The following is a 21,119-nucleotide window of genomic DNA, read 5'->3' as shown; positions in this document are numbered from 1 at the left end:
AACAGGAAACAGACACTGAACGTGACATCACAGGAGTTAAATCGCAAACTGAGCCTGAGAACACAAGAGGAACTAGAAATAAATAATTAAAGTGTATATAGGACACCCAAAACCCACCGAAGTCAATGCAATGCTAGTTTATTGAAAAGTCCTGGACAACCCCTTTAAGCACACCACACTATGTATTAGGGTGTTTATCTCTAGCACTAGTCCACAGCTCCATCTTGAGAGAAGCCATCTCCTGTATGAGATCAGTGTAATACAACACACTGCATTGAAATCAGACTGGCCATAGCTTTTTAGGAGATGGAACTGGAAAGTGCATCTTCACATACCTACATTACTTTTAGCGATTTTCATATCTGTATTGGGTCTGTACCCTGCCATTAGTGGTGTAAGGTTGCATTTTTTGGTGTTTTTGTATTTTCAGACATGGCAATGTGCTCCTGCCTAGTGTGAATGGCGTTGTAGAAGAGCTGACCAAATTAGTTTTTTTTGCCTGTTTTTCAGATGGGTGGAGTGGCTGCCTCTGCTTGGTCGTGCACTCCATCCATCCCACCTAGGTGGTTATTATTTTTGCCAGTATAAGCTGGATCCTGCATGCCCAGAGCATAGGCTTATTATATGCCATGTAGAGGCCAAAGTACAGTGTAGGGCCATCCCGAGCATGAGGCCACCTTATCTTGGTGGAATGGTTTACACTATTTGCAAATGGTAACCAAGAGCCTCATTATTTTTATGGAGTTTTTTTTTAGCATTTGGGGGGGGGGGGGGGGGGGGGCTGCTTTTAGTGATTTTCCTATGGATGGATATAGTCTGTGGCTGTATCCATATTTTCCAGGACTCCCTAGGATGTCATTTAACTTATAGAGCTGCAGGGAATCAAATGCAGAACATTTGGGTTCAGCTAGCATTGCTGAACCCAAACATTTTAATATTTTCACATGTTCCCTCAACAGTAGATCTAAGACACATAGATAATAGCAATAGTTACTTACCCTAACTCCTATGAGCTGGATCCAGGACAGGGTAGAGGTGTAACCAGGCCATGTCAATTGAAACTCAGGAGTTAAAGGACAACTCTGGCCAAAAGTATTCTTTAATATGTCATTACTTATTGAAAGTTAGACAAATTCCTAATTAATTATGGGAAATGCACATATACTGCTATTTCCCTTAATTTAGTAGATCAGGGAGACTTCAAATTCTCTGAAATACCGTGATGTCACGAATCAAGTGTAATTCCAATGGAGTGTTCAGCAGGGGGCACATTATATTTAGAATTCAATGAGTACCATTGACTTCTATATATAGTGCGCCCCTGCTGGACACTCTATGGAATCAATGGCTGTCTATGGAACAGGTCTGTATGCACACATATATACTGTACTACTCCCCCATCACCTGCTCATAGTATGATGGGGGAATAGTACCAGGGCCATCCCCATCACCAATCTGCCACCCCCCGTGCCACCACATATGCTCTGTACTACTTCCCCATCATCAGCACATACTATGAGCAGATGATGGGGAAGTAGAACCAGGGCTATCCCCATCACCGCTGCCGCCCCTGCACTGTAGTTCACCTGAGCATCCTCGAGCAGCATTCCGAAGCTCCGGATCACTATTCCCCCACAGCCTACTATCTCCCTTAGACCGGGGCCTCAATTACAACAGCGGACCTGCCTGGACCCCCTGTGCCGCTGCTGATGCCTGCCCTGCTGTCACTGCATACCTCCGCTGGCAGCAACTCCGGCTAGCTGTAATTGAGGCCCCGGTCTCAGGGAGGAAGTAGGCCTGAGACCGGGGCCTCAATTACAGCAGCGGACCCGCCCGGACCCCCTGCACCACCGCTGATGCCTGCTGTGCCAGTGGAGGTATGCACTGAGTGACAGCAGGGGCAGGTATCAGCGTGGGGGGAAAAGTGATCCAGAGCTCCGGAATGCTGCTCCAGGATCAGGTGAACTACAGTGCAGGGGCAACATCGGCGGCGGGGGTGATAGGGATAGCCCTGGTACTACTTCCCAATCATCTGCTCATAGTCCTCCAGCCCTCTGCCCCCCCCCCCCATCGTATCTGTTCCTTATCAGGCAAAGTCTCCTACATTACTGAGAAGCAAACTAGAGACAGTGTCCATTATAACCTATGGGGGGGGGGGGGGGAATGAGTGAGAAGAAAGAGCAGACAAGCAGCCTGTGCAGTTTAGAGACTCTCTGGGCACATAAATGCTTAATTTTACAGGTCAGACTGCTCAGTGCTGGTCTGGGAACTTGGTGAGGTAAGATTGCAGAATGTTGTGCTGTACTGGCTCCTATACTGCAATGGCTGGTTCTCTCCTCTCCCTTATCTCTTGACTTGACTTGACTATTGACTTCAGCAAAGTTGTTTTAAAAAGACACTTAGACTTGGGTACTATTCCACCAACAGATCTGACGACAGATTATCTGCCAAAGATTTGAAGCCAAACCCAGGAACAGACTATAATCAGAGAACAGGTCATAAAGGAAAGACTGGATTTCTCCTCTTTTCAAATCCACTCCTGGGTTTGGCTTCAAATCTTTGGCAGATAATCTGTCGTCAGATCTGTTGGTGTAATAGTACCCTTAGGAGTGGTATCAATTAAGAGCAATGACTAGCATATCACATGATCGCTGCAGCATCATGTGATGGCTCCTCTATAATTCACTAAAACGCTATGTCTGGCAGACTCGGATGGGGCAGCAATTTCAAAATATCAATGATTAATCCTCGGTCCTGGTGCCCAGTAGCTAGGCATGCAGTCTCTGCCCTCTTCCCAGACAATTGCACTTGATTGGCAGCCTAAGCACAGTGCTTTGCATTAAATTCTCAGCACGTAGGCTGCCAACCAAGTGTGAGTGACTGGGAAAAGAGTAGAGGCAGCATGGCCACATATGCTGCTGTGACTCAGCCCCTATGCCTCAAGGATGAAGCATTAAAAAACCCGATTGAAATTCCCTCCCCTCCAGACACTGCAGGGCGCAGCGTCAAATAGCTGTGCCCGGCCGCTGTAAGGTGCTGGGGCACAGTCACACTCCCTTAGGGAGGTGATTGGTTCCCTTGAAAATCCAGACTCTTTGCTTCCAAATGATGTGAAAAGATTTAGGTGCAGGCCCTTCATATGAAGGTGGAGAGCAGGGAGCAAAGATTACTGGTTCTGTGTAAGAGAGCAGGGAAACTACAAGTGACATCTCCTCCTCCCATACAGTCCCCACTGATCCCAAAGCAATGGTATACAGGAACTTTTCTTCATGTTATGTCACCTCTTTCAATATTGGATTGGGATATGTTCTTTTATTGTCATGTACAGAATTGTTTTTTATGTTGAGGAGCCGCTTTGCGTGTTGATAAGTTTAATGAAAAATGTTGGTCAAGGCCCAGAATTAAATACATACACTTATAAATACATATCTTTAGCTTACATATCTTTAGCTTACATAACAGCATATGGATTTTCACTTTTGCACCATTGTCAGGACTGAGTTTGGTAGAAGAACATTTTGTAAGCTGCTTAAAAACAATGAAAAGACAGAATGTGATCACACCAGAAATAAACTATGGGAAACTGAGTAAAGATCAGAAGTTGTGCCTATTGGATCCAAGCCCAATAAGTGGCGTGTGGCCTGATCCCAGTCTTTCCCCAAACCAAGTCGTGTACAGATGCCCGGGTACTGCTGGTCAGCTCTTCCTGCCCATTCAGTGGCTTTTCCAATTCTTGGATATACCGAACTGTTCAAAGAAACAAACACACAGTTAGGCAGTAGTAGAGGACAAGGAATTATTACAAAAGCCAATAAACTGATTACGACATTTTTAGCTTCATTGGACGGGATCATATTCAGCATAAGACGCTGTTCATTGCTCATTGTTGCTGTCCTTAGATGCTTCCTTCAGAAAGCACTGATATGCCCCTGTATAGGCATGAAATGGCCTATGTCATCCATATACAGTAGACCCTTTTAGGCGACGTTCACACTACATGTTTATCATTAAACGACCGTTGTTGCAGGTTGCAATAAAGGCCATTGTTTATGACAGCAGCCTAAGGAACTACGGCCGTAGTGTACAGTATAAACACTGAATACACTGTGCCCTGGGTTCTGTATGGCCACACACAATAATTGACAGGTCTATTTTGTGCGTCCACTATTCATTGAACAGCGGCCGCACAAGATAGCCTGTGCACACAATGTAAAGTACGGTTCCTGGTCGTACTTTACATTGTGCTCTATGGCTAATTGGAGTGTGGGCCCATTAACCCTTAGGGGACACAGCCAGTTTTCATTTTTGCGTTTTCGTTTTTCCCTCCTCGTGTATATAAGGCCATAGCGCCTGCATTTTTCCACCTAGAGACCCAAATGAGCCCTTATTTTTTGCGCAACTAATTGTACTTTGCTATGGCAGATGTAATTTTTGCCTAAAATGTGTCGGGAAACCAGAAAAAAATTATATGTGTGGTGAAATTGAAAAAAAAAATGTTTTTTTTTATTTGGGGGGGGGGGGTTGTTTTTACTCCGTTCGCCCTGGGGTAAAACTGACTTGTTATATATGTTCCTTAAGTTGTTACGATTACAATGATATGTAACATGTATAACTTTTATTTGATTTAATGGCTTGTAAAAAATTAAAACCTTTTAAAGAAAATATATGTTCCTTAAAATCGCTCCATTCCCAGGCTTATAGCGCTTTTATCCTTTGGTCTATGGGTCTGTGTGAGGTGTCATTTTTTGCGCCATGATGTGATCTTTCTATCGGTACCTTGATTGCGCATATATGACTTTTTGATCGCTTTTTATTACAATTATTCTGGATTTGATGCGACCAAAAATGCGCAATTTTGCACTTTGGGATTTTTTTGCGCTGACGCCGTTTTCCGTGTGAGATCAGGAATGTGATTAATTAATAGTTCGGGCGATTACGCATGCGGCGATAGCAAACATGTTTGTTTATTAATTAATTTATTTTTATTTATAAAATGGGGAAAGGGGGGTGATTCAGACTTTTATTAGGGGAGGGGATTTTGTGTTATTAAAAATACATTTTTCTTTTACTTTACACACATACTAGAAGCCCCCCTGGGGTTAGGGTTATTCCCCCTGGGGGACTTCTAGTATATGCACTCTGATCTCTCATAGAGATCCATGCAGTATAGTTATACTGCATGAATCCATGAGATCGGTGTTCTAATGCTTTTGGCTGCTGCAGCCAAAAGCAATAGAATGCCGAGCCGGGATCAGCGCCATTACGGCGCAGACCCCGGCCCGGGATGGATGCGGGGATCGCCCCCCCGCAATCGCGCCGCAGGGGGGCGATCCCCCCACTAGACCACCAGGGATGATATGAGCAAGTATTTAGAAGCAGCTGTCAACTTTGACAGCTGCTTCTAAGTACTTAATTAGCGGGCACGGCGATCGGACCGTGCCCGCTAATAGCCGCGATCCCGGGCTACATGCGGCACCCGGGATCGCGGCAGTTCAGAGGGGGGTCGCCGCGCGACCCCCCTCTGAACTCCCATAGCGGCACGAGGACGTTCAGTAACGTCCTGGTGCAGCTATGGGTTAAAATGAAGTGATGATCACCCAGCCCATACTGCAATATCGGCTGGGTGAACATTTGAGACATCGGCCGTTCTTTGACACGTCAAACACCGGTCATGTCAAACAACTGTCGATGTTCATGCTATGTGTGGACATGGCCTTAAAGGAAAACTATCAGTAGATTCATGCATACAAACCTGCTGAAATGTTTTTGAGTATTTTGATCTGAGGCCAATATGTAAATTAGCCCATTTTGTGCACTGGGCGGCATTCTCTGGCTCCACAGTGCACGGTCATTCCTGAATCTGTCAGCTCTAGAGCATGCTTACAGATCAAAGGTGTAGGAGACACTGCCAGGTCTCTGCACCCCTCTTCCCTCCCCCATCTCTTCCTCACTTGACTGATTGACAAATAAGGTTCAGTGCTAGAAAACAAGCCCTGAACATCAATCAGACAGGACAGGGAGGGGTGGGGGAGGGGGGAGGAGGCATGCATGCTCTGAGCATGATCTAGATGACAGATTCCATTTAATACTCTAGATTTTTTTCACAGTTGTACCTATTTCGGACAGAAAGGTCCAACTTCATCAAAGTTTTTAATTTGATTCCGCTCAGTATGTTGTGGACACGGATTATTTGCAGCACCAGGAGAGTAGCGATCAACTTATGGATTGTATCCATCCCTCTGAGACCTATAAATGCAAAACAGAAATCATAACAAATAGTGCTAGAAAGTCATCATCTCCCAACACCATGGGAAACATTTCAACTTCATGGTCTGTACAGTGGTCTGTAGGGGGCGAGTTGGCAAATGGACCAATTGTGGAGATGCATGATGGGAAATGTAGTTTCCTATCTTAGTTATAGATCAGCTTTTAGAAAAACTTGTAACTCAGGAATGGCAACAGCTAGAAAGACAGGAGATGGCTCAAAATACTCAGGGAGGCTTGGTGATAAGACCAGCTAGCATTTCATTTTTTCACTCTTAGGTGGCTACTAGAGATGAGCGAACCTCGAATATGCTCGAGTCGATCCGAACCCGAACGTTCGGTATTTGATTAGCGGTGGCTGCTGAACTTAGATAAAGTGCTAAGGTTGTCTGGAAAACAATGACTATATCCATGTTTTCCACATAGCCTTAGGGCTTTATCCAAGTTCAGCAGCCACCGCTAATCAAATGCCGAAAGTTCGGGTTTGGATGGACTCGAGCATGCTCCAGGTTCACTCATCTCTAGTGGCTACCCCCTTTAAGGCCTTATTGCATGGTCTGACCTGCGGTGTAAGTGAACAAGCTCTGCTACATTGATGCTCACTTAGGCTAGGTTCACACGTTTTTGCAATCCATTTTTTTTCATCCGTTTTTTGCAAAAAATGGATGGAAAAAAACAGATGCATTTGTGTGCATCCGTTTTGATCCGTTTTTCCATTGACTTCCATTGTAAAAAAAAAAAAGATCAAAACGGATCCTTTTTTTTAATGGACACAAAAGTAGTGTCAGCTATGTTTTTGTGTCCGTCAAAAAAAACTGATCCATTTTGATCCGTTTTTTTTTTTTACAATGGAAGTCAATGGAAAAACAGATCAAAACGGATGCACACAAATGCATCCGTTTTTTTCATCCTTTTTTTTGCAAAAAACTGATGAAAAAAAACGGATTGCAAAAATGCAGTGTGAACCTAGCCTTGCAGAGTTTATTACATGGCTCGATAATTACGCAGCAACTATGGCCAGCTGGCATTTGTAGTTTTTGTGGTCACCAAACGTAGTATCACAGCAGTAGCTAGTATTACAGCATTTGAAAGGAAGGGTATACTGATGTTAAAGGCAATGGCGGATTATAATGTAGGTGGTTTGGGCGGCCGCCCGGGGCCCGAGGCTCCGGGGGGGCCCATGCCTTGCCGCCCACATTATAATGCACCCGGGAGGCCCCCTTCCCCCCGCCACTGCACTCTTGTGACCGCAAGCATTGTTTCGCTTGCGGTCACAAGAGTCTCCGGCTGCCTCCGTCTGATGCGCGGCTGGCGGGGGTGTCCCGTCCTCTCCCCGGCAGCGCGCGCATCACACAGCTCCTAGTGCCGCCTGGGGCCCTGACTTCCGGTACTGAGAGCGCACGTACCGGAAGTCAGGGCCCAGGCGGCACTAGGAGCTGTGTGATGCGCGCGCTGCCGGGGAGAGGACGGGACACCCCCGGCAGCCGCGCATCAGACGGAGACTGCAGAAGGAGAGAGGATCGACGGGGGAACGCAGGGTAGGTGAGTTGTATTTTGTTATTTTTGTGTTATTTTCTCACTGGGGGGGCATCTGGAAAGGGGGGGAAAGAGGGGGACCATCTATAAAGGGAGGGGGGAGAGGGGGACCATCTATAAAGGGAGGGGGGAGAGGGGGACCATCTATAAGGGAGAGGGGAGAGGGGGACCATCTATAAGGGAGGGGGGAGAGGGGGACCATCTATAAGGGAGGGGGGAGAGGGGGACCATCTATAAGGGGGGAGAGGGGGACATCTATAAGGGAGGGGGGAAAGGAGGACCAGCTATATGGGGGGAGAGGGAAGAGGGGGGCCATCTATAAGGGAGGGGGGAGAGGGGGACCATCTATAAGGGGGGAAAGGAGGACCAGCTATATGGGGGGAGAGGGAAGAGGGGGACCATCTATAAGGGGGGAAAGGAGGACCAGCTATATGGGGGGAGAGGGAAGAGGGGGACCATCTATAAGGGGGGAAAGGAGGACCAGCTATATGGGGGGAGAGGGAAGAGGGGGACCATCTATAAGGGGGGAAAGGAGGACCAGCTATATGGGGGGAGAGGGAAGAGGGGGACCATCTATAAGGGGAGAAAGGAGGACCAGCTATATGGGGGGAGAGGGAAGAGGGGGACCATCTATAAGGGGAGAAAGGAGGACCAGCTATATGGGGGGAGAGGGAAGAGGGGGACATCTATAAGGGGAGAAAGGAGGACCAGCTATATGGGGGGAGAGGGAAGAGGGGGACCAGCTATAAGGGGGGAAAGGAGGACCAGCTATATGGGGGGAGAGGGAAGAGGGGGACCATCTATAAGGGGGGAAAGGAGGACCAGCTATATGGGGGGAGAGGGAAGAGGGGGACCATCTATAAGGGGGGAAAGGAGGACCAGCTATATGGGGGGAGAGGGAAGAGGGGGACCATCTATAAGGGGAGAAAGGAGGACCAGCTATATGGGGGGAGAGGGAAGAGGGGGACCATCTATAAGGGGAGAAAGGAGGACCAGCTATATGGGGGGAGAGGGAAGAGGGGGACATCTATAAGGGGGGAAAGGAGGACCAGCTATATGGGGGGAGAGGGAAGAGGGGGACCAGCTATAAGGGGGGAAAGAGGGGGACCAGCTATAAGGGGGGGAAAGAGGGGGACCATCTATAGAGGGGGGAAAAGAGGGGGACCAGCTATAAGGGGGGAAAGAGGGGGACCAGCTATAAGGGGGGGAAAGAGGGGGACCATCTATAGAGGGGGGAAAAGAGGGGGACCATCTATAAGGGGGGAAAAGAGGACCAGCTATAAGGGGGGAGAGGGAAGAGGGGGACCATCTATAAGGGGGGAAAGAGGGGGACCATCTATAAGGGGGGAAAGAGGGGGACCATCTATAAGGGGGGAAAGAGGGGGACCATCTATAAGGGGGGAAAGAGGGGGACCATCTATAAGGGGGGAAAGAGGGGGACCAGCTATAAAGGGGGAAAGAGGGGGACCAGCTATAAAGGGGGACTATCTCCTATAGGATTAGCACCCTCCTCTCCTGACATCCTCTGTGCTGCTAGGACCTCCCCTATAGATCAACACCCTCCTCTCCTGACATCCTCTGTGCTGCTCGGTCCTCTCCTATAAGATCAGCACCCTCCTCTCCTGACATCCTCTGTGCTGCTGTGACCTTGGGGGGGGGGGCAACATCAGGGGACCAGGTGAGGTGGCGATATGTTTATTGGGGGCAGTGAAGGTGGGGTGGGCAATGCTTACTAGGGGTAGCAGCAAGGGACCAAACATTATGTTTATTGGGGCCAGCAGGGAGGGGAGGCAGGCAGTGTTTATTGGGGACAGTGTGTGTGTGGGGGGGGGGGACGCAGTAGCAGATTATAATGTGGGCGAATTGACTGGGGGGGGGGGCAGGTTGGGTGGACAGCCCGGGGCCCAGAGTACATTTAATCCGCCACTGGTTAAAGGGGTTATCCAGCGCTACAAAAACATGGACACTTTTCCCCCTACTGTTGTCTCCAGATTGGGTGGGGACTTTTTTGCCGGTCCCCGGTTCCCAGCCGCTTCCTGGTGTCTGACGCTGCCCGAGATGATACGTCTCAGGTCCGCTCAGCCAGTCAGTGACAGAGGCGGGATCTGAGCGGACTTGACACGGATCACGCCTCCTTTACTGACTGGCTGAGCGGACCTGAGACGTGTCGTCTTGGGCGGCATCAGACACCAGAAAGCGGCTGGGAATCGGGGCCCGGAGCGCTGTGATGCGGGACCCGCCGCTGGAATCGGGGAGGTGAGTGGACGTCTTTTCCCTCAGCCACCTCCTCCCCGATCCCAGCAAAAAAGTGATCCGGCTGCAGTACCCCTTTAATTGCAAACCACACCTGAACTGGAGACAACAGTAGGGGGAAAAGTGGCCATGTTTTTGTAGCGCGTAAAGCAATGGTACATGTGAGGAGGTATCCATTATTAGCCACAGTACAGGCAGGTGTGCGAGTGAGGGGAAAGGGTTAATTAAGCAATTTCATCTCTAGTTTGGTATCACCATAACTGTACTTAAATAGAAACTACAAAACCGACAAACCTATGGTGGAATCCTGTTCTTTTTTCCTATTCCACACTATAAGGTAAATCTTTTAAAGAAGGCAATTAAAACAAGATGGCGTCATATGTTATAATCTATTTTCCTGCTAATAGGCACAGCATGCAGAAAGGGGTTGTATGTTCCCTGTAACCTACCCAGAGATCTGATGCCTTTTTTAACCAGATAATCTTCAGTCAGGTACCGGACATTGATGTGTAATAATGTACCGAGTTCTGGGCTCAGCTGCCAATACCCTTCCTGCAACATAATAATATGACTAGTGAGTTAGCTTTTCTTTATTTTTTATTGTAAGATTATATATATATATTTTTTTTTTTTTTTTTTTTTTAAAGATAACTAAACAGATTACCGGACTTTGAAGAGACGCCAGAGATGACCAAGAAGGAGTCGCTAAGTGTATTCTCTGCAAAATACATATATACATTCAGATTATAATCATCAGTGAAGATGCGTTACCCCCACTATAAGCCGGGGAGAGGGGTGGGTGGGACTACCCCATTATCTTTGTAAGTAACAATGTTTAAAGTGACTGTACCACCAGGCCCAGGCTGAAGCACCGGAGGCGGCCGACCCACCCTTAGTGGGAGGAAACCCCAGCTCTTCCATGACGGGACTCCATTAGAATCAATGGAACCCTATCATAGAGGGGCAGGGGTTTCCTCCCACTAAGGGTGGGTCGGCCCGCCTCCAGTGCTTCAGCCTGGGCCTGGTGGTACAGTCACTTTAATCAGTCTAGCTGGCCTATGTTATGGGATTATATTTATATTTTATCTCATTTACCATATATTAAAGGGGTATTCCCATTTCAATATAGTTACTCTTGTAGGGCTTGTGAAGTTAAATATTTCTGCAAATACATTCAGATTTGCCTCCCAGCAGATATGCCCACCTTTTGCCTCCCATTGTTGACATCTCATTCTCTAAGTTACCGACCATCACACTACTCTAAAAACAGTGGTCTTGCTGCTGTATATACAGCTATAATGTACATGTAGTATATATAAATATGTATACTATATCTATATATACATCCGCCAGACCACAGTTTTTAGAGCAAAGTGGTGGTTGGTAACCTAGACAAAGAGCTGTCAATAATGGGAGGTAAAGAGCAGCATATCAGGAGAAGGAGACAAGTTTGCTAAATTAATGTATTTGCAAAGATATTTAACTTGCTGAGCCCTATAGGTATAACTATATTGGCTGAGATGAGAATACCCCTTTAACTAATGTGAACTTCAAAGTACACATACTGAGGAGGACTGGACTGTGAGCGGCTCTGACAACACTCCTGCAGGTTCACAAGGCTCCTCCGATCCCATCGTCCTGACTTCAGGAGATCGACACACTGAAACTGCTGTGGTCGCCATAGAAGAGCTGTGTACACACTACACAGAAGAATTAAAATTTATGATCAATTAGTCGGAATGTATTTTATATATAAACAAAAAACTGGTTGTCCAGATTAGAAAACAAGGAATCTGTCATCACGGCTGAGATGCAATGCCAGAGACAACCAGGACACAGTTTCCAGATTTTTTTTTCTAATCCTGGACAACTCCAGTATATGCACCAACAATGTCTGGTAAACATGGATATTTTATGCCAAACTAGGTCTAAACTGTCAGAACCAAGATGAAAATATGCCAATCAAGATGACAGTGTAACTGGCTCAATGCAGAATTTAGAATAATTATAGAGCTTCATCAGGAGAATGTTAACTACCAGGATGGGCAAAGGGGATGGCCACTCCTGGGCCCATGTGTTGGGGGCCCACCGACAGGTGTGTAAATTAGCCTTTATTTTAAACAGCTGGTTTGGCAAACCAGGGAGAAGTGGGAATTTATTAGCCTTGGCAGCTGCTGCCTGGCACTGATCACTAAAGTTCAGTTTACTGTCCACCAATAGCCCCAGGTCCTTTTCGGAAGCATTTTTACCCAACATTTTATTATTTAGCACATAACTGTACTTATTATTTCTACGGCCCAAGTGCATAAACTTACATTTATCCACATTAAAATTAATTAGCCATTTATCTGCCCAAGCCTCCAGCTTCATCAAATCCCTCTGTAATATGATATCATCCTCTGTGGTGGTTACTTTACCCAGTTTATTATCTACAAATATGGAGATTCTACTCTGTAGCCCCTCTACATGGTCATTAATAAACATATTAAAAAGACTTGGACCCAACACTGACCCCTGTGGTACCCCAGTAGTAACAGTTACCCAATCAGAGTATGTTCCATCAATGACCACTCTCTGTTTTCTATCACACAACCAGTTACTTACCCATTTACATATGTTTTCCCCTAGTCCCAGTATCCTTATTTTATAGACCAACCTTTCATGCGGCACAGTATCAAATGCCTTTGAAAAGTCCAGATACACAACATCCACAGCCTTCCCCAGGTCCAGTCTATAAGTGACCTCTTATATACAAAAATACAGTACTTCATGGGCTTGGCATCCTGAGCGCAAGATGGGTTTGTATTGTGAATCTATAGTGTGTTCTGCCATATGTCAGCACTACACCACCATGTGTGTCTGATACTTGTCTAACCTGCCTTAGCGCATCGGTCATTTTTCCAAGCTGGAAACATTCCCTAAAAAGCTCAGCCCTCTTATACACAGCTCTTAGGTGTCTCCTAGCAGGAGTGAAGTGGATGAAGTGAGAGTCGTCCCAAACTACAGCTACATGGCCCTGTTTCTGGTTTTTGACCCAAGCTGACAGGCAGCCCCTTTGTCAGCTATACAATTGGCTTGATTTTTCTCCACCTTATAGGCATACACTGCTGGCCAGCAAAACCTCTTTCTATCCACTACTATTTGTACAGACAGACTAGTGCAGCATTCCCCACTAGCGTGCACACACACACAGCAATACACCTTACCAGGAGTAAACTAGAGGGGAGGGGGTGATGGGTTTATACTATGTGCCCTTGATTACAGCCAGGTGAGGCTCAGCTGGAGCTAGACCAGCTATAGGCTATGTTCACATGTAGTATTTCCATCAGTCTTTTAGGGCCCTTTTACACAGAAAGATTATCTGACAGATTATCTGCCAAAGATTTGAAGCCAAAGCCAGGAATGGATTTGAAAAGAGGAGAAATCTCAGGCTTTCATGTATGACCTGATTTCTGTTTATAGTCTGTTCCTGGTTTTGGCTTCAAATCTTTGGCAGATAATCCGTCAGATAATCTTTCTGTGTAAAAGGGCCCTTAGGGTACAAACCCACACACCGTATACGCAGCAAATACGCAACAAATACGCAACAAATACGCAGCAAATACGCAGCAGTTTGATGGTGAAGATTTAATGCTGAGTTCAGTTATTTAGATCTAATCTGCTGCGTTTTTGTTGCGTATTCGTTGCGTTTTTGCTGCGTATTCGCTGCGTATCGCAGCAGTAAATACGCTGTGTATACGGTGTATGGGTTTATACCCTTAGGGTGCGTTTACAGAAATTTATCTGACAGATTTTGGGAGCCAAAGCCAGTAATGGATTTGAAAAGAGGATGGATCCCAATCTTTCCTTTATGATCTGATCCCTGTTTATAGTCTGTTCCTGGCTTTGGCCTCTAAGATCTGTCAGATAAATCTGTCTGTGTAAACGCACCATGAGTCAGTATTATTTCAATCAAAACCAGGAGTGGTTTGAAAATACTGAAACTGTTGGATGCAAAGACTTGATACTATTCGACATAGGGTACTATTACACGGAACGATAATCGCGACATGTAATAAATACAATGGTTGTTGTCATCGGCTGATCGTTGATATAGGTTCAGACCTATAATCGTCGGGCGCCGACAGGGCGCTGACAGGCCACTCTGAAGCTAGAGCGCGCGGGACCCGGGGAGAAGCAGACCGCAGGTGCAGCCCTGGAACGTGGATAGGTAAAGTATATGGTTTAACAAGGGCTGCAAGGACATCGGTAACGATGTCCCTGCAGCCCTTGTTAAACGATAATCGGGCCATGTAATAGGCCCAGTAAACAAGCGACGATCTAGGAGATCGCTGCTTGTTTACAGGTATTATCGGGCCCCCATCGGCCCGTGTAATACCACCCATAGTACAAGATGGACCTGAGTTCTTTTAAGGGTACAAACACACACAGCGTACACGCAGCAGATACGCAGCAGATTTGATGCGGTGTTCAGTTATTTAGATCTAATTTGCTGCGTATACAGTGTGTGTGTTTGTACCTTAAAAGTTCTTTTTCTTTAAACCTTAGATGGTTTGTCTGCTTATCATAGCAGAAAGTTGTACTTGTAGTGACAAAATATGGTGTAAACATTTTGTACTTTACACATTTATATTTTTCTTTGTACTTTACAACGTGCTGTTATATGTTTTCAAATAATTAAAAAAAAAATTATGAAAACTATTGAACCAGAAAATACAAAAGCTATGTAAATCTTTCCATTATAATTTTTCCCTGTCAGTTCCACTCCTGATTTTGGTCAGACAGATTTTGACAGAAATACTAGAACTAGAACATAGCCATATTGGGGGAGATTTATCAAACATGGTGGAAAGTGAAACTGGCTCAGTTGCCCCTAGCAACCAATCAGATTCCACCTTTCATTTTCTAAAGAGTCTGTGAGGAATGAAAAGTGGAATCTGATTGGTTGCTAGGGGCAACTGAGCAAGTTTCACTTTACACCATGTTTGATAAATCTCCCCCATTGTGTTTGTTTTCCTGTTTCTTTTAAAGGGGTTATCCAGCGCTACAAAAACATGGACACTTTCCCCCCTACTGTTGTCTCCAGTTCAGGTGCGGTTTGCAATTAAGCTCCAATTACTTCAATGGAACTGAGTTTCAAAACCCCACCCAAACTGGAGACAACAGTAGGGGGAAAGTGGGAAACAGCACGTATTGAGAGGTCACAGACATGCACAATCGTGGCTGATCCTGGTCTTTCCACATACCTGCCCTAGCTAATACTACAGTACCTGGCTGCCCTGGATTACTGCATATAAACCGTGAGAATCTCTTATATTCAGGTGTTTTACATAGTCTAAAATATAAGGGACTTACACTGGAGTCGTCATCAAGATCTTCTTTTAAGTTGTCAGATTGTAGAAAATATAGAAAATGACTCCTGGTGATATCCTGCAAACACAACAGAAAAGCAAAAACTTAAAAAAAAAAACATATAAATGTTCACTTGGAGTAGCCACTCTGATTTTGCAATGCCAACCCTTTAAAGTAAAGGGGCTGGGTAGCCCTAAGGGCCACTGGGAAGGAAAAATAATGAAGGGGCCACAGTATAGACTTAGCACTGGGGTCCCTTCATTCTCAGAAAAGATGATGATCCCTTAGAACCCCCAGTGATCATAAAGTGATAAAATGGGAATACCCCTATGTACAGTGTAGTCAGAAGTCAGTAGTAGTCAGTTGTCTGTAGTCAGTAGTCAGAAGTTAGTAGTCAGAAGTCACTTGTCAGTAGTCAGAAGTCAGCTATCAGAAGTCAGGTATGAGAAGTTAGTTGTCAATACTCAGGTATAAGAGTCAGGTGTCACACTTGAGTAAAAATGATTTTTTACTCTGACGTCTGACTATGTCCTAATATGAACACTGTACAGGTGAGGTTTTGTGGTTCAACTGTTTCATGGCATCGCCCTATATGCCACATGACCCTTTGCCTAATATGAGTATTGCTATCTCCTTATGTACTATTATAACAGATACCGTTTCAATTATTGGAGAGAACCATTTCATGTCCGGCAGAACATCCACATCTTCTGCAGATATCATTTCATCAATATTCGGCTCAGTGTTAATGTCTTCCTCTGCACCCTAGAAGATATAGAAGGCGATCTTAGTTTCCAATTCTATTCCAGTTTACAAAAATCGAACAGCACAGTCCAATGAGGAAGGACATGTATAATGTAGATCATTGTTTCTTAATGTTTCTAAACCTAGTATCCTCTACAAAAAATTGCATCAATGTACCCCTCAGGATTATGGCTACACCAATTGAAAGTAAAGCATAAAAACAGTACAGGTACTCTTTACAGCCATGTAAAGGCTACACTCTAGGTTACATGGTCCATAGCTTGAATACTTTGGACTTTGAACACAGCATTACACCTGTACAACGACGGCTGTTGTTATGAAATACGGACTTTTTTTACATAGTGTGACCCTAGTCTGAAGAGGTATTCCAACAAAAAACTTACTTGTCCCCTATCCACAGTAAGGTGAAGAGAAGATGAGGTGAAGTTAACAAATCGGTTGGAGAGTTACGAGGAACACCAGGAAAGAGCAGAGTCCTTGAGGCAGATAAAGCATATTGAGGAGAAGCTGTTGGTCTAGAGCAGTGCTTCTCAATTCCAGTCCTCACGGCCTACTAACAGGTCATGTTTGAGGATATCCCATACAAAGGACACCTGTGATAATACCTGATGCACTGAGTATAATTATATCACCTGTAAAATACTACGTGACCTGTTGGTGGCCATGAGGACTGAGAAGCGCTGGTCTAGAGTGTCAAACACTGCAGAGAGATCTAGGAGAACCAGTAGGAAGTGGCTGCCGTTACATTCTTCTTCAGAACAGCCAAAATGTAGTAAAATGTAATTACAATATTATAACTAATATTACAACAATTATGGCAAATTATAACTAAAATGAAATCCACATGTAAGGGGCTCTGTGTGTGCAGGTAACAGTTGCAGCATTGAGCAATCTATTCTGCTTAGTCCATGCTTGGCCAGAGTACAATATATTCTATACTCATGCTCATTAATGACTTGATTAAATATTTTATTTTTAATTCCATACTTCTCAGGACTTACTCATTGAATATCTGGTCAGTACTCACCTTTTTATCCTCTTCCACAAAATCATTGACCTGAGACACTAGTGAGTATTGTTTACTGAGCTGAATGATCAAAGACTTCATCTCTTGTTTCTTCATCTGTATTGGGTACAAAATGATAAAAAATGATAACATTATCCATCTCTCTCTAAAACATAGAAGTCTGATCCAAACATCTGGGTATGTTATAATAAGACAAAGTGAAATCTTGTGTTTCAAAATAAATCCCACTAACTTCTTCTGAACCTCCTTCTTAAGTCTTGCATGTTTTTAAATAATGTCACTGAGGATTATATTTTTGGTGGTGGGACCAGCCTACTGTCTAATGTGTATGGAGGCCTTACCTTTCCCCTTAAGGGTGGCTTTACATGTACCGGGTCCGCAGCAGATTTCACGCTGCGAGTTTGCATAATTTTAATTCCGCTGCGGATATTTGACCTAGCCCCTTTATCCCCTGCCGCCCTTAGCCCACAGCCCTGGCGCGAAGCCTACAATACCTGCTCGGCGCCCTGGCTGTGTGTGAGGCTCCCCTCGCTCCCCACCAGCCAATCATTGCATGGCACTGTATGAGAGGACTCGCACCCCTCCGCTCCTGCTGCTCACCATGCAAATAATTGACATGTCAATTCTTTGAGCGGAGAAGAGAGGAAGCGGAAGCGCCCGAGCCCTCCTATAAAGATAGTATGGGATACTGAGACAGGCGGGATTCCAACCAATTTGCTCAGTGTGAACTGGTACTTAATAGGCAAAGTATGTAAAACATGTGTGGGTCATAAACATAACCGTACCTGTACTGCATCCAAGTCTTGTATCTGCTGGTGATGCACATGTGCAGTGAGTGCCTGAGGTAAAGAACCCACCATATGTACACACAAGACTAGCGATGTCAGGGCAGCTTTTTACATGAAAAATAATAAAGTTTATACTTAACTATACTCCCGCTCACAGCTGACGTTTCTGGCCCTGTTTCTTCCGTTACAGACTACTCAGCCAATCACTGGCCAAGACAGGACACAGCCAGTGATTGGCTGAGCAGTCTGTCAGTGAAAAGACCGGGCCAGAAGTGTCAGCTGTGAGTGGGAAACATGGGCGAAAGGCTGTAGGACAAAGGGGGAAAATAGCCAAGTATAATCATTTAAAATTATTTTTACACTGTCATCACTGTCAGGCTGTGCATCGTTACTTTTATAAAACATTACAGATTGGACATCGGAGATCCTCCACAGCTTTGATGAGGCAGTACTACCAGGGCCGGATTAAAGGGAGGGCACCAGGGGCACGTGCCCAGGGGCCTCCACCACTAGGGGGCCTCCACCAGCCCAAACCTGGAAGTGGTGTCTGGGAGCCAGTCCCACGCGCAAAAAGCATGTGGAAACCCTACCTGGATACAGCACTGGCCACACTGCATGCTGTCCAGGGAGGGAGGGAGGTGTAGGGTTAATCCTGTGTAAGCATCTCCCTCCTGGCAGGCTCAGACCCCCCCCTGGTGGGTCTTTGAATGGATTCTTCCTGTCAGGCTTCCAGGTACCTGTCTCCTGCCGAGGTCCTCACTCCCCCTCGCCCCTCCCCCTCACTGAGAAGAGGACAGCGTGGGACCTCAACAAGGAAACCTGATCTCTCCAGCAGGGATGTGACATCATGGAGCATGCTGGAGGATCTGTCACAGTGGCTTTCAGGCTGAAGAAACAGAGAAGAGCCAGAGGAGAGAATACCTGTCATTTGCCCAGATCAGGTGAGTAAGAGGCTTTGTTTTGTATTGGCACATCAGAGCAGGGATATATACTATAGGGACATATATCAGAGCAGGGGGCATATACTATAGGGGCATATATCAGAGCAGGGGGCATATACTATGGGGGCATATATCAGAGCAGGGGTATATACTATAGGGGGCATATATCAGAGCAGGGGTATATATATATATATATATATATATATATATATCGCCTGGGTGAAGTGTATGATATACAGCCTGTGTGCAGTGTATGATATATATAGCCTGTGTGCAGCATATGACATGTAGCCTGTGTGCAGTGTATGATATATAGCCTGTTTGCAGTGTATGGTATATAGCCTGTGTGCAGCATATGACATGTAGCCTGTGTGCAGCATATGACATGTAGCCTGTGTGCAGTGTATGATATATAGCCTGTGTGCAGCATATGACTTGTAGCCTTTGTGCAGCATTATAGCCTGTGTGCAGCATATGGTATATATAGCCTGTGTGCAGCATATGACATGTAGCCTGTGTGCAGTGTATGGTATATGGCCTTTGTGCAGCATATAGTATATAGCCTGTGTGCAGTGTATGGTATATGGCCATTGTGCAGCATATGACATATAGCCTGTGTGCAGTGTATGATATACAGAGCCTGTGTGCAGTGTATGGTATATAGCCTGTGTGCAGTGTATGATATATAGCCTGTGTGCAGTGTATGATATATAGCCTGTGTGCAGTGTATGATATATAGCCTGTGTGCAGCATATGACATGTAGCCTGTGTGCAGCTACTGTATATATGCCATGATCCTTACTACTGTATATATGCCATGATCCTTAGGGTATCTTCACATTTACCATATCTGCTATAGATTCTACACAACTTTTAAGTACTTTCTGGTTGCTCTTTACTGCTTCAGTGAGTGTACATGGTTGGGAATTGAAGATGGGACCTAGACTTGCAAGTTCAGGTTCTGCCTGCGATTCACATCTACATATGCTGCTGTGGTGGCTAACACAGGGGGCAAGAGAGCACAGAAAGTGCTAAAGTGCTGTGTTCTCGCATTGAATTAAGTGGGAACACACCGCGATGCTCACCCCTCCCCCATCCTGTCACTAGGGCCTGGCATCTTCCTCTGGACTGCAGCCTCTAGGGACCATCATATGCACAACAGAGGAGGATGCTGAGCCACACAGCCAGGAGTGAGGAGGGGTAGGTGCTAAGTCCCTACAGTAATCAGCCACCTATATAGATTGCTGTATGGTTTATTTATGGGGGAAGAAAATGGGGGGGGGGGCAACAAAATTGTTGCCTAGGGCCTCCACCAGCCTTAATCCGGCCCTGAGTACTACAGTCCATGGTGCAACAGTGCCCTCCCTAAATATTTCATTGCTATATTCCCCTTAGTGCTAGTTCTATCGGACATAGGAATTCTGACTTTTTTTGACCATTAAATTACACTGTGTCACTGTAGTTTAAATTTTTTTTTATTTTTTTTTGCAGAAATCAATAGTACAGGCGATTTTACGAAACATTGTAATTGGGTTTATTAGCTGAAAATGCATTTTTATAATGAAAAATCAGTTTGAAGCTCTCTCCCCTGTCTTCATTGTTCTCTATGGAGAGGGGAGGGCTGGAGGGAGATGAGGCACCAAAACAGGACAACAAAGAGTTAATTTACAGCTACATCATTGGGCTATCGCCTCTGACAGTCAGCACTGACGTCTCTAACCTCCGAATACACAGTTCCCCACTGTATAATACTTTGTTCTCTGCTCTCTGCTGCCAACCAATCTCCCTCCTCCCCTCTCCATAGAACAGACAGGGTCCGACTGATGTAAAACAGTCAAGATTTCCTGATAATGAGCAGTGGATGACAGAAAAGAGAGGAGGGAGGGGGGGGGACCTGGGAAAGTCTTTTTGAATGCAGATTATCGCATATTTGCCTAATAAACCCAATTACAAAGTTTCTAAAAATCGCCTGGAATGATTTCTGCAAAAAAATAAGCGCCAGTAACGCCAGTGACACTTTAAGTGCTCCAGGGATAGGTGCTGCAAAGATAATAATATCCTTATAGATTGTAAGCCCTCGCGGGCAGGGTCTTCTCTCCTCATGTACCAGTCTGCCATTTACCTTCATGTGATGTGTTTTGATCTTTTAATATTCCTGTTTGTTAAGTCCTATGGCTCTGGAATCAGGGGTGC

General features: G+C 45.5%; 1 protein-coding gene across 1 annotated transcript in view; it reads right to left on the bottom strand.

Moving 5' to 3' along the window:
• The window catches only part of LOC138794138 (protein mono-ADP-ribosyltransferase PARP4-like), an 85,471-nt gene that overhangs the window by 484 nt on the left and 63,868 nt on the right, over positions 1 to 21,119 (bottom strand). Inside the window, exons 28-35 of the mRNA XM_069972907.1 lie at positions 17,198 to 17,293; positions 16,063 to 16,170; positions 15,409 to 15,483; positions 11,619 to 11,753; positions 10,718 to 10,771; positions 10,503 to 10,605; positions 6,106 to 6,246; positions 3,665 to 3,747 (exon numbers count right to left, since the gene is read on the bottom strand). Of these exons, the coding sequence (XP_069829008.1) occupies positions 3,665 to 3,747; positions 6,106 to 6,246; positions 10,503 to 10,605; positions 10,718 to 10,771; positions 11,619 to 11,753; positions 15,409 to 15,483; positions 16,063 to 16,170; positions 17,198 to 17,293 (795 nt within the window). The remainder of the gene's footprint in view (positions 1 to 3,664; positions 3,748 to 6,105; positions 6,247 to 10,502; positions 10,606 to 10,717; positions 10,772 to 11,618; positions 11,754 to 15,408; positions 15,484 to 16,062; positions 16,171 to 17,197; positions 17,294 to 21,119) is intronic.

The sequence above is a fragment of the Dendropsophus ebraccatus genome, chromosome 5 (assembly GCF_027789765.1).
Source record: "Dendropsophus ebraccatus isolate aDenEbr1 chromosome 5, aDenEbr1.pat, whole genome shotgun sequence".
NCBI lineage: Eukaryota > Metazoa > Chordata > Amphibia > Anura > Hylidae > Dendropsophus > Dendropsophus ebraccatus.
Note: the sequence above shows the minus strand (reverse complement) of the source record. Positions and strands in the feature narration are given on the sequence as shown.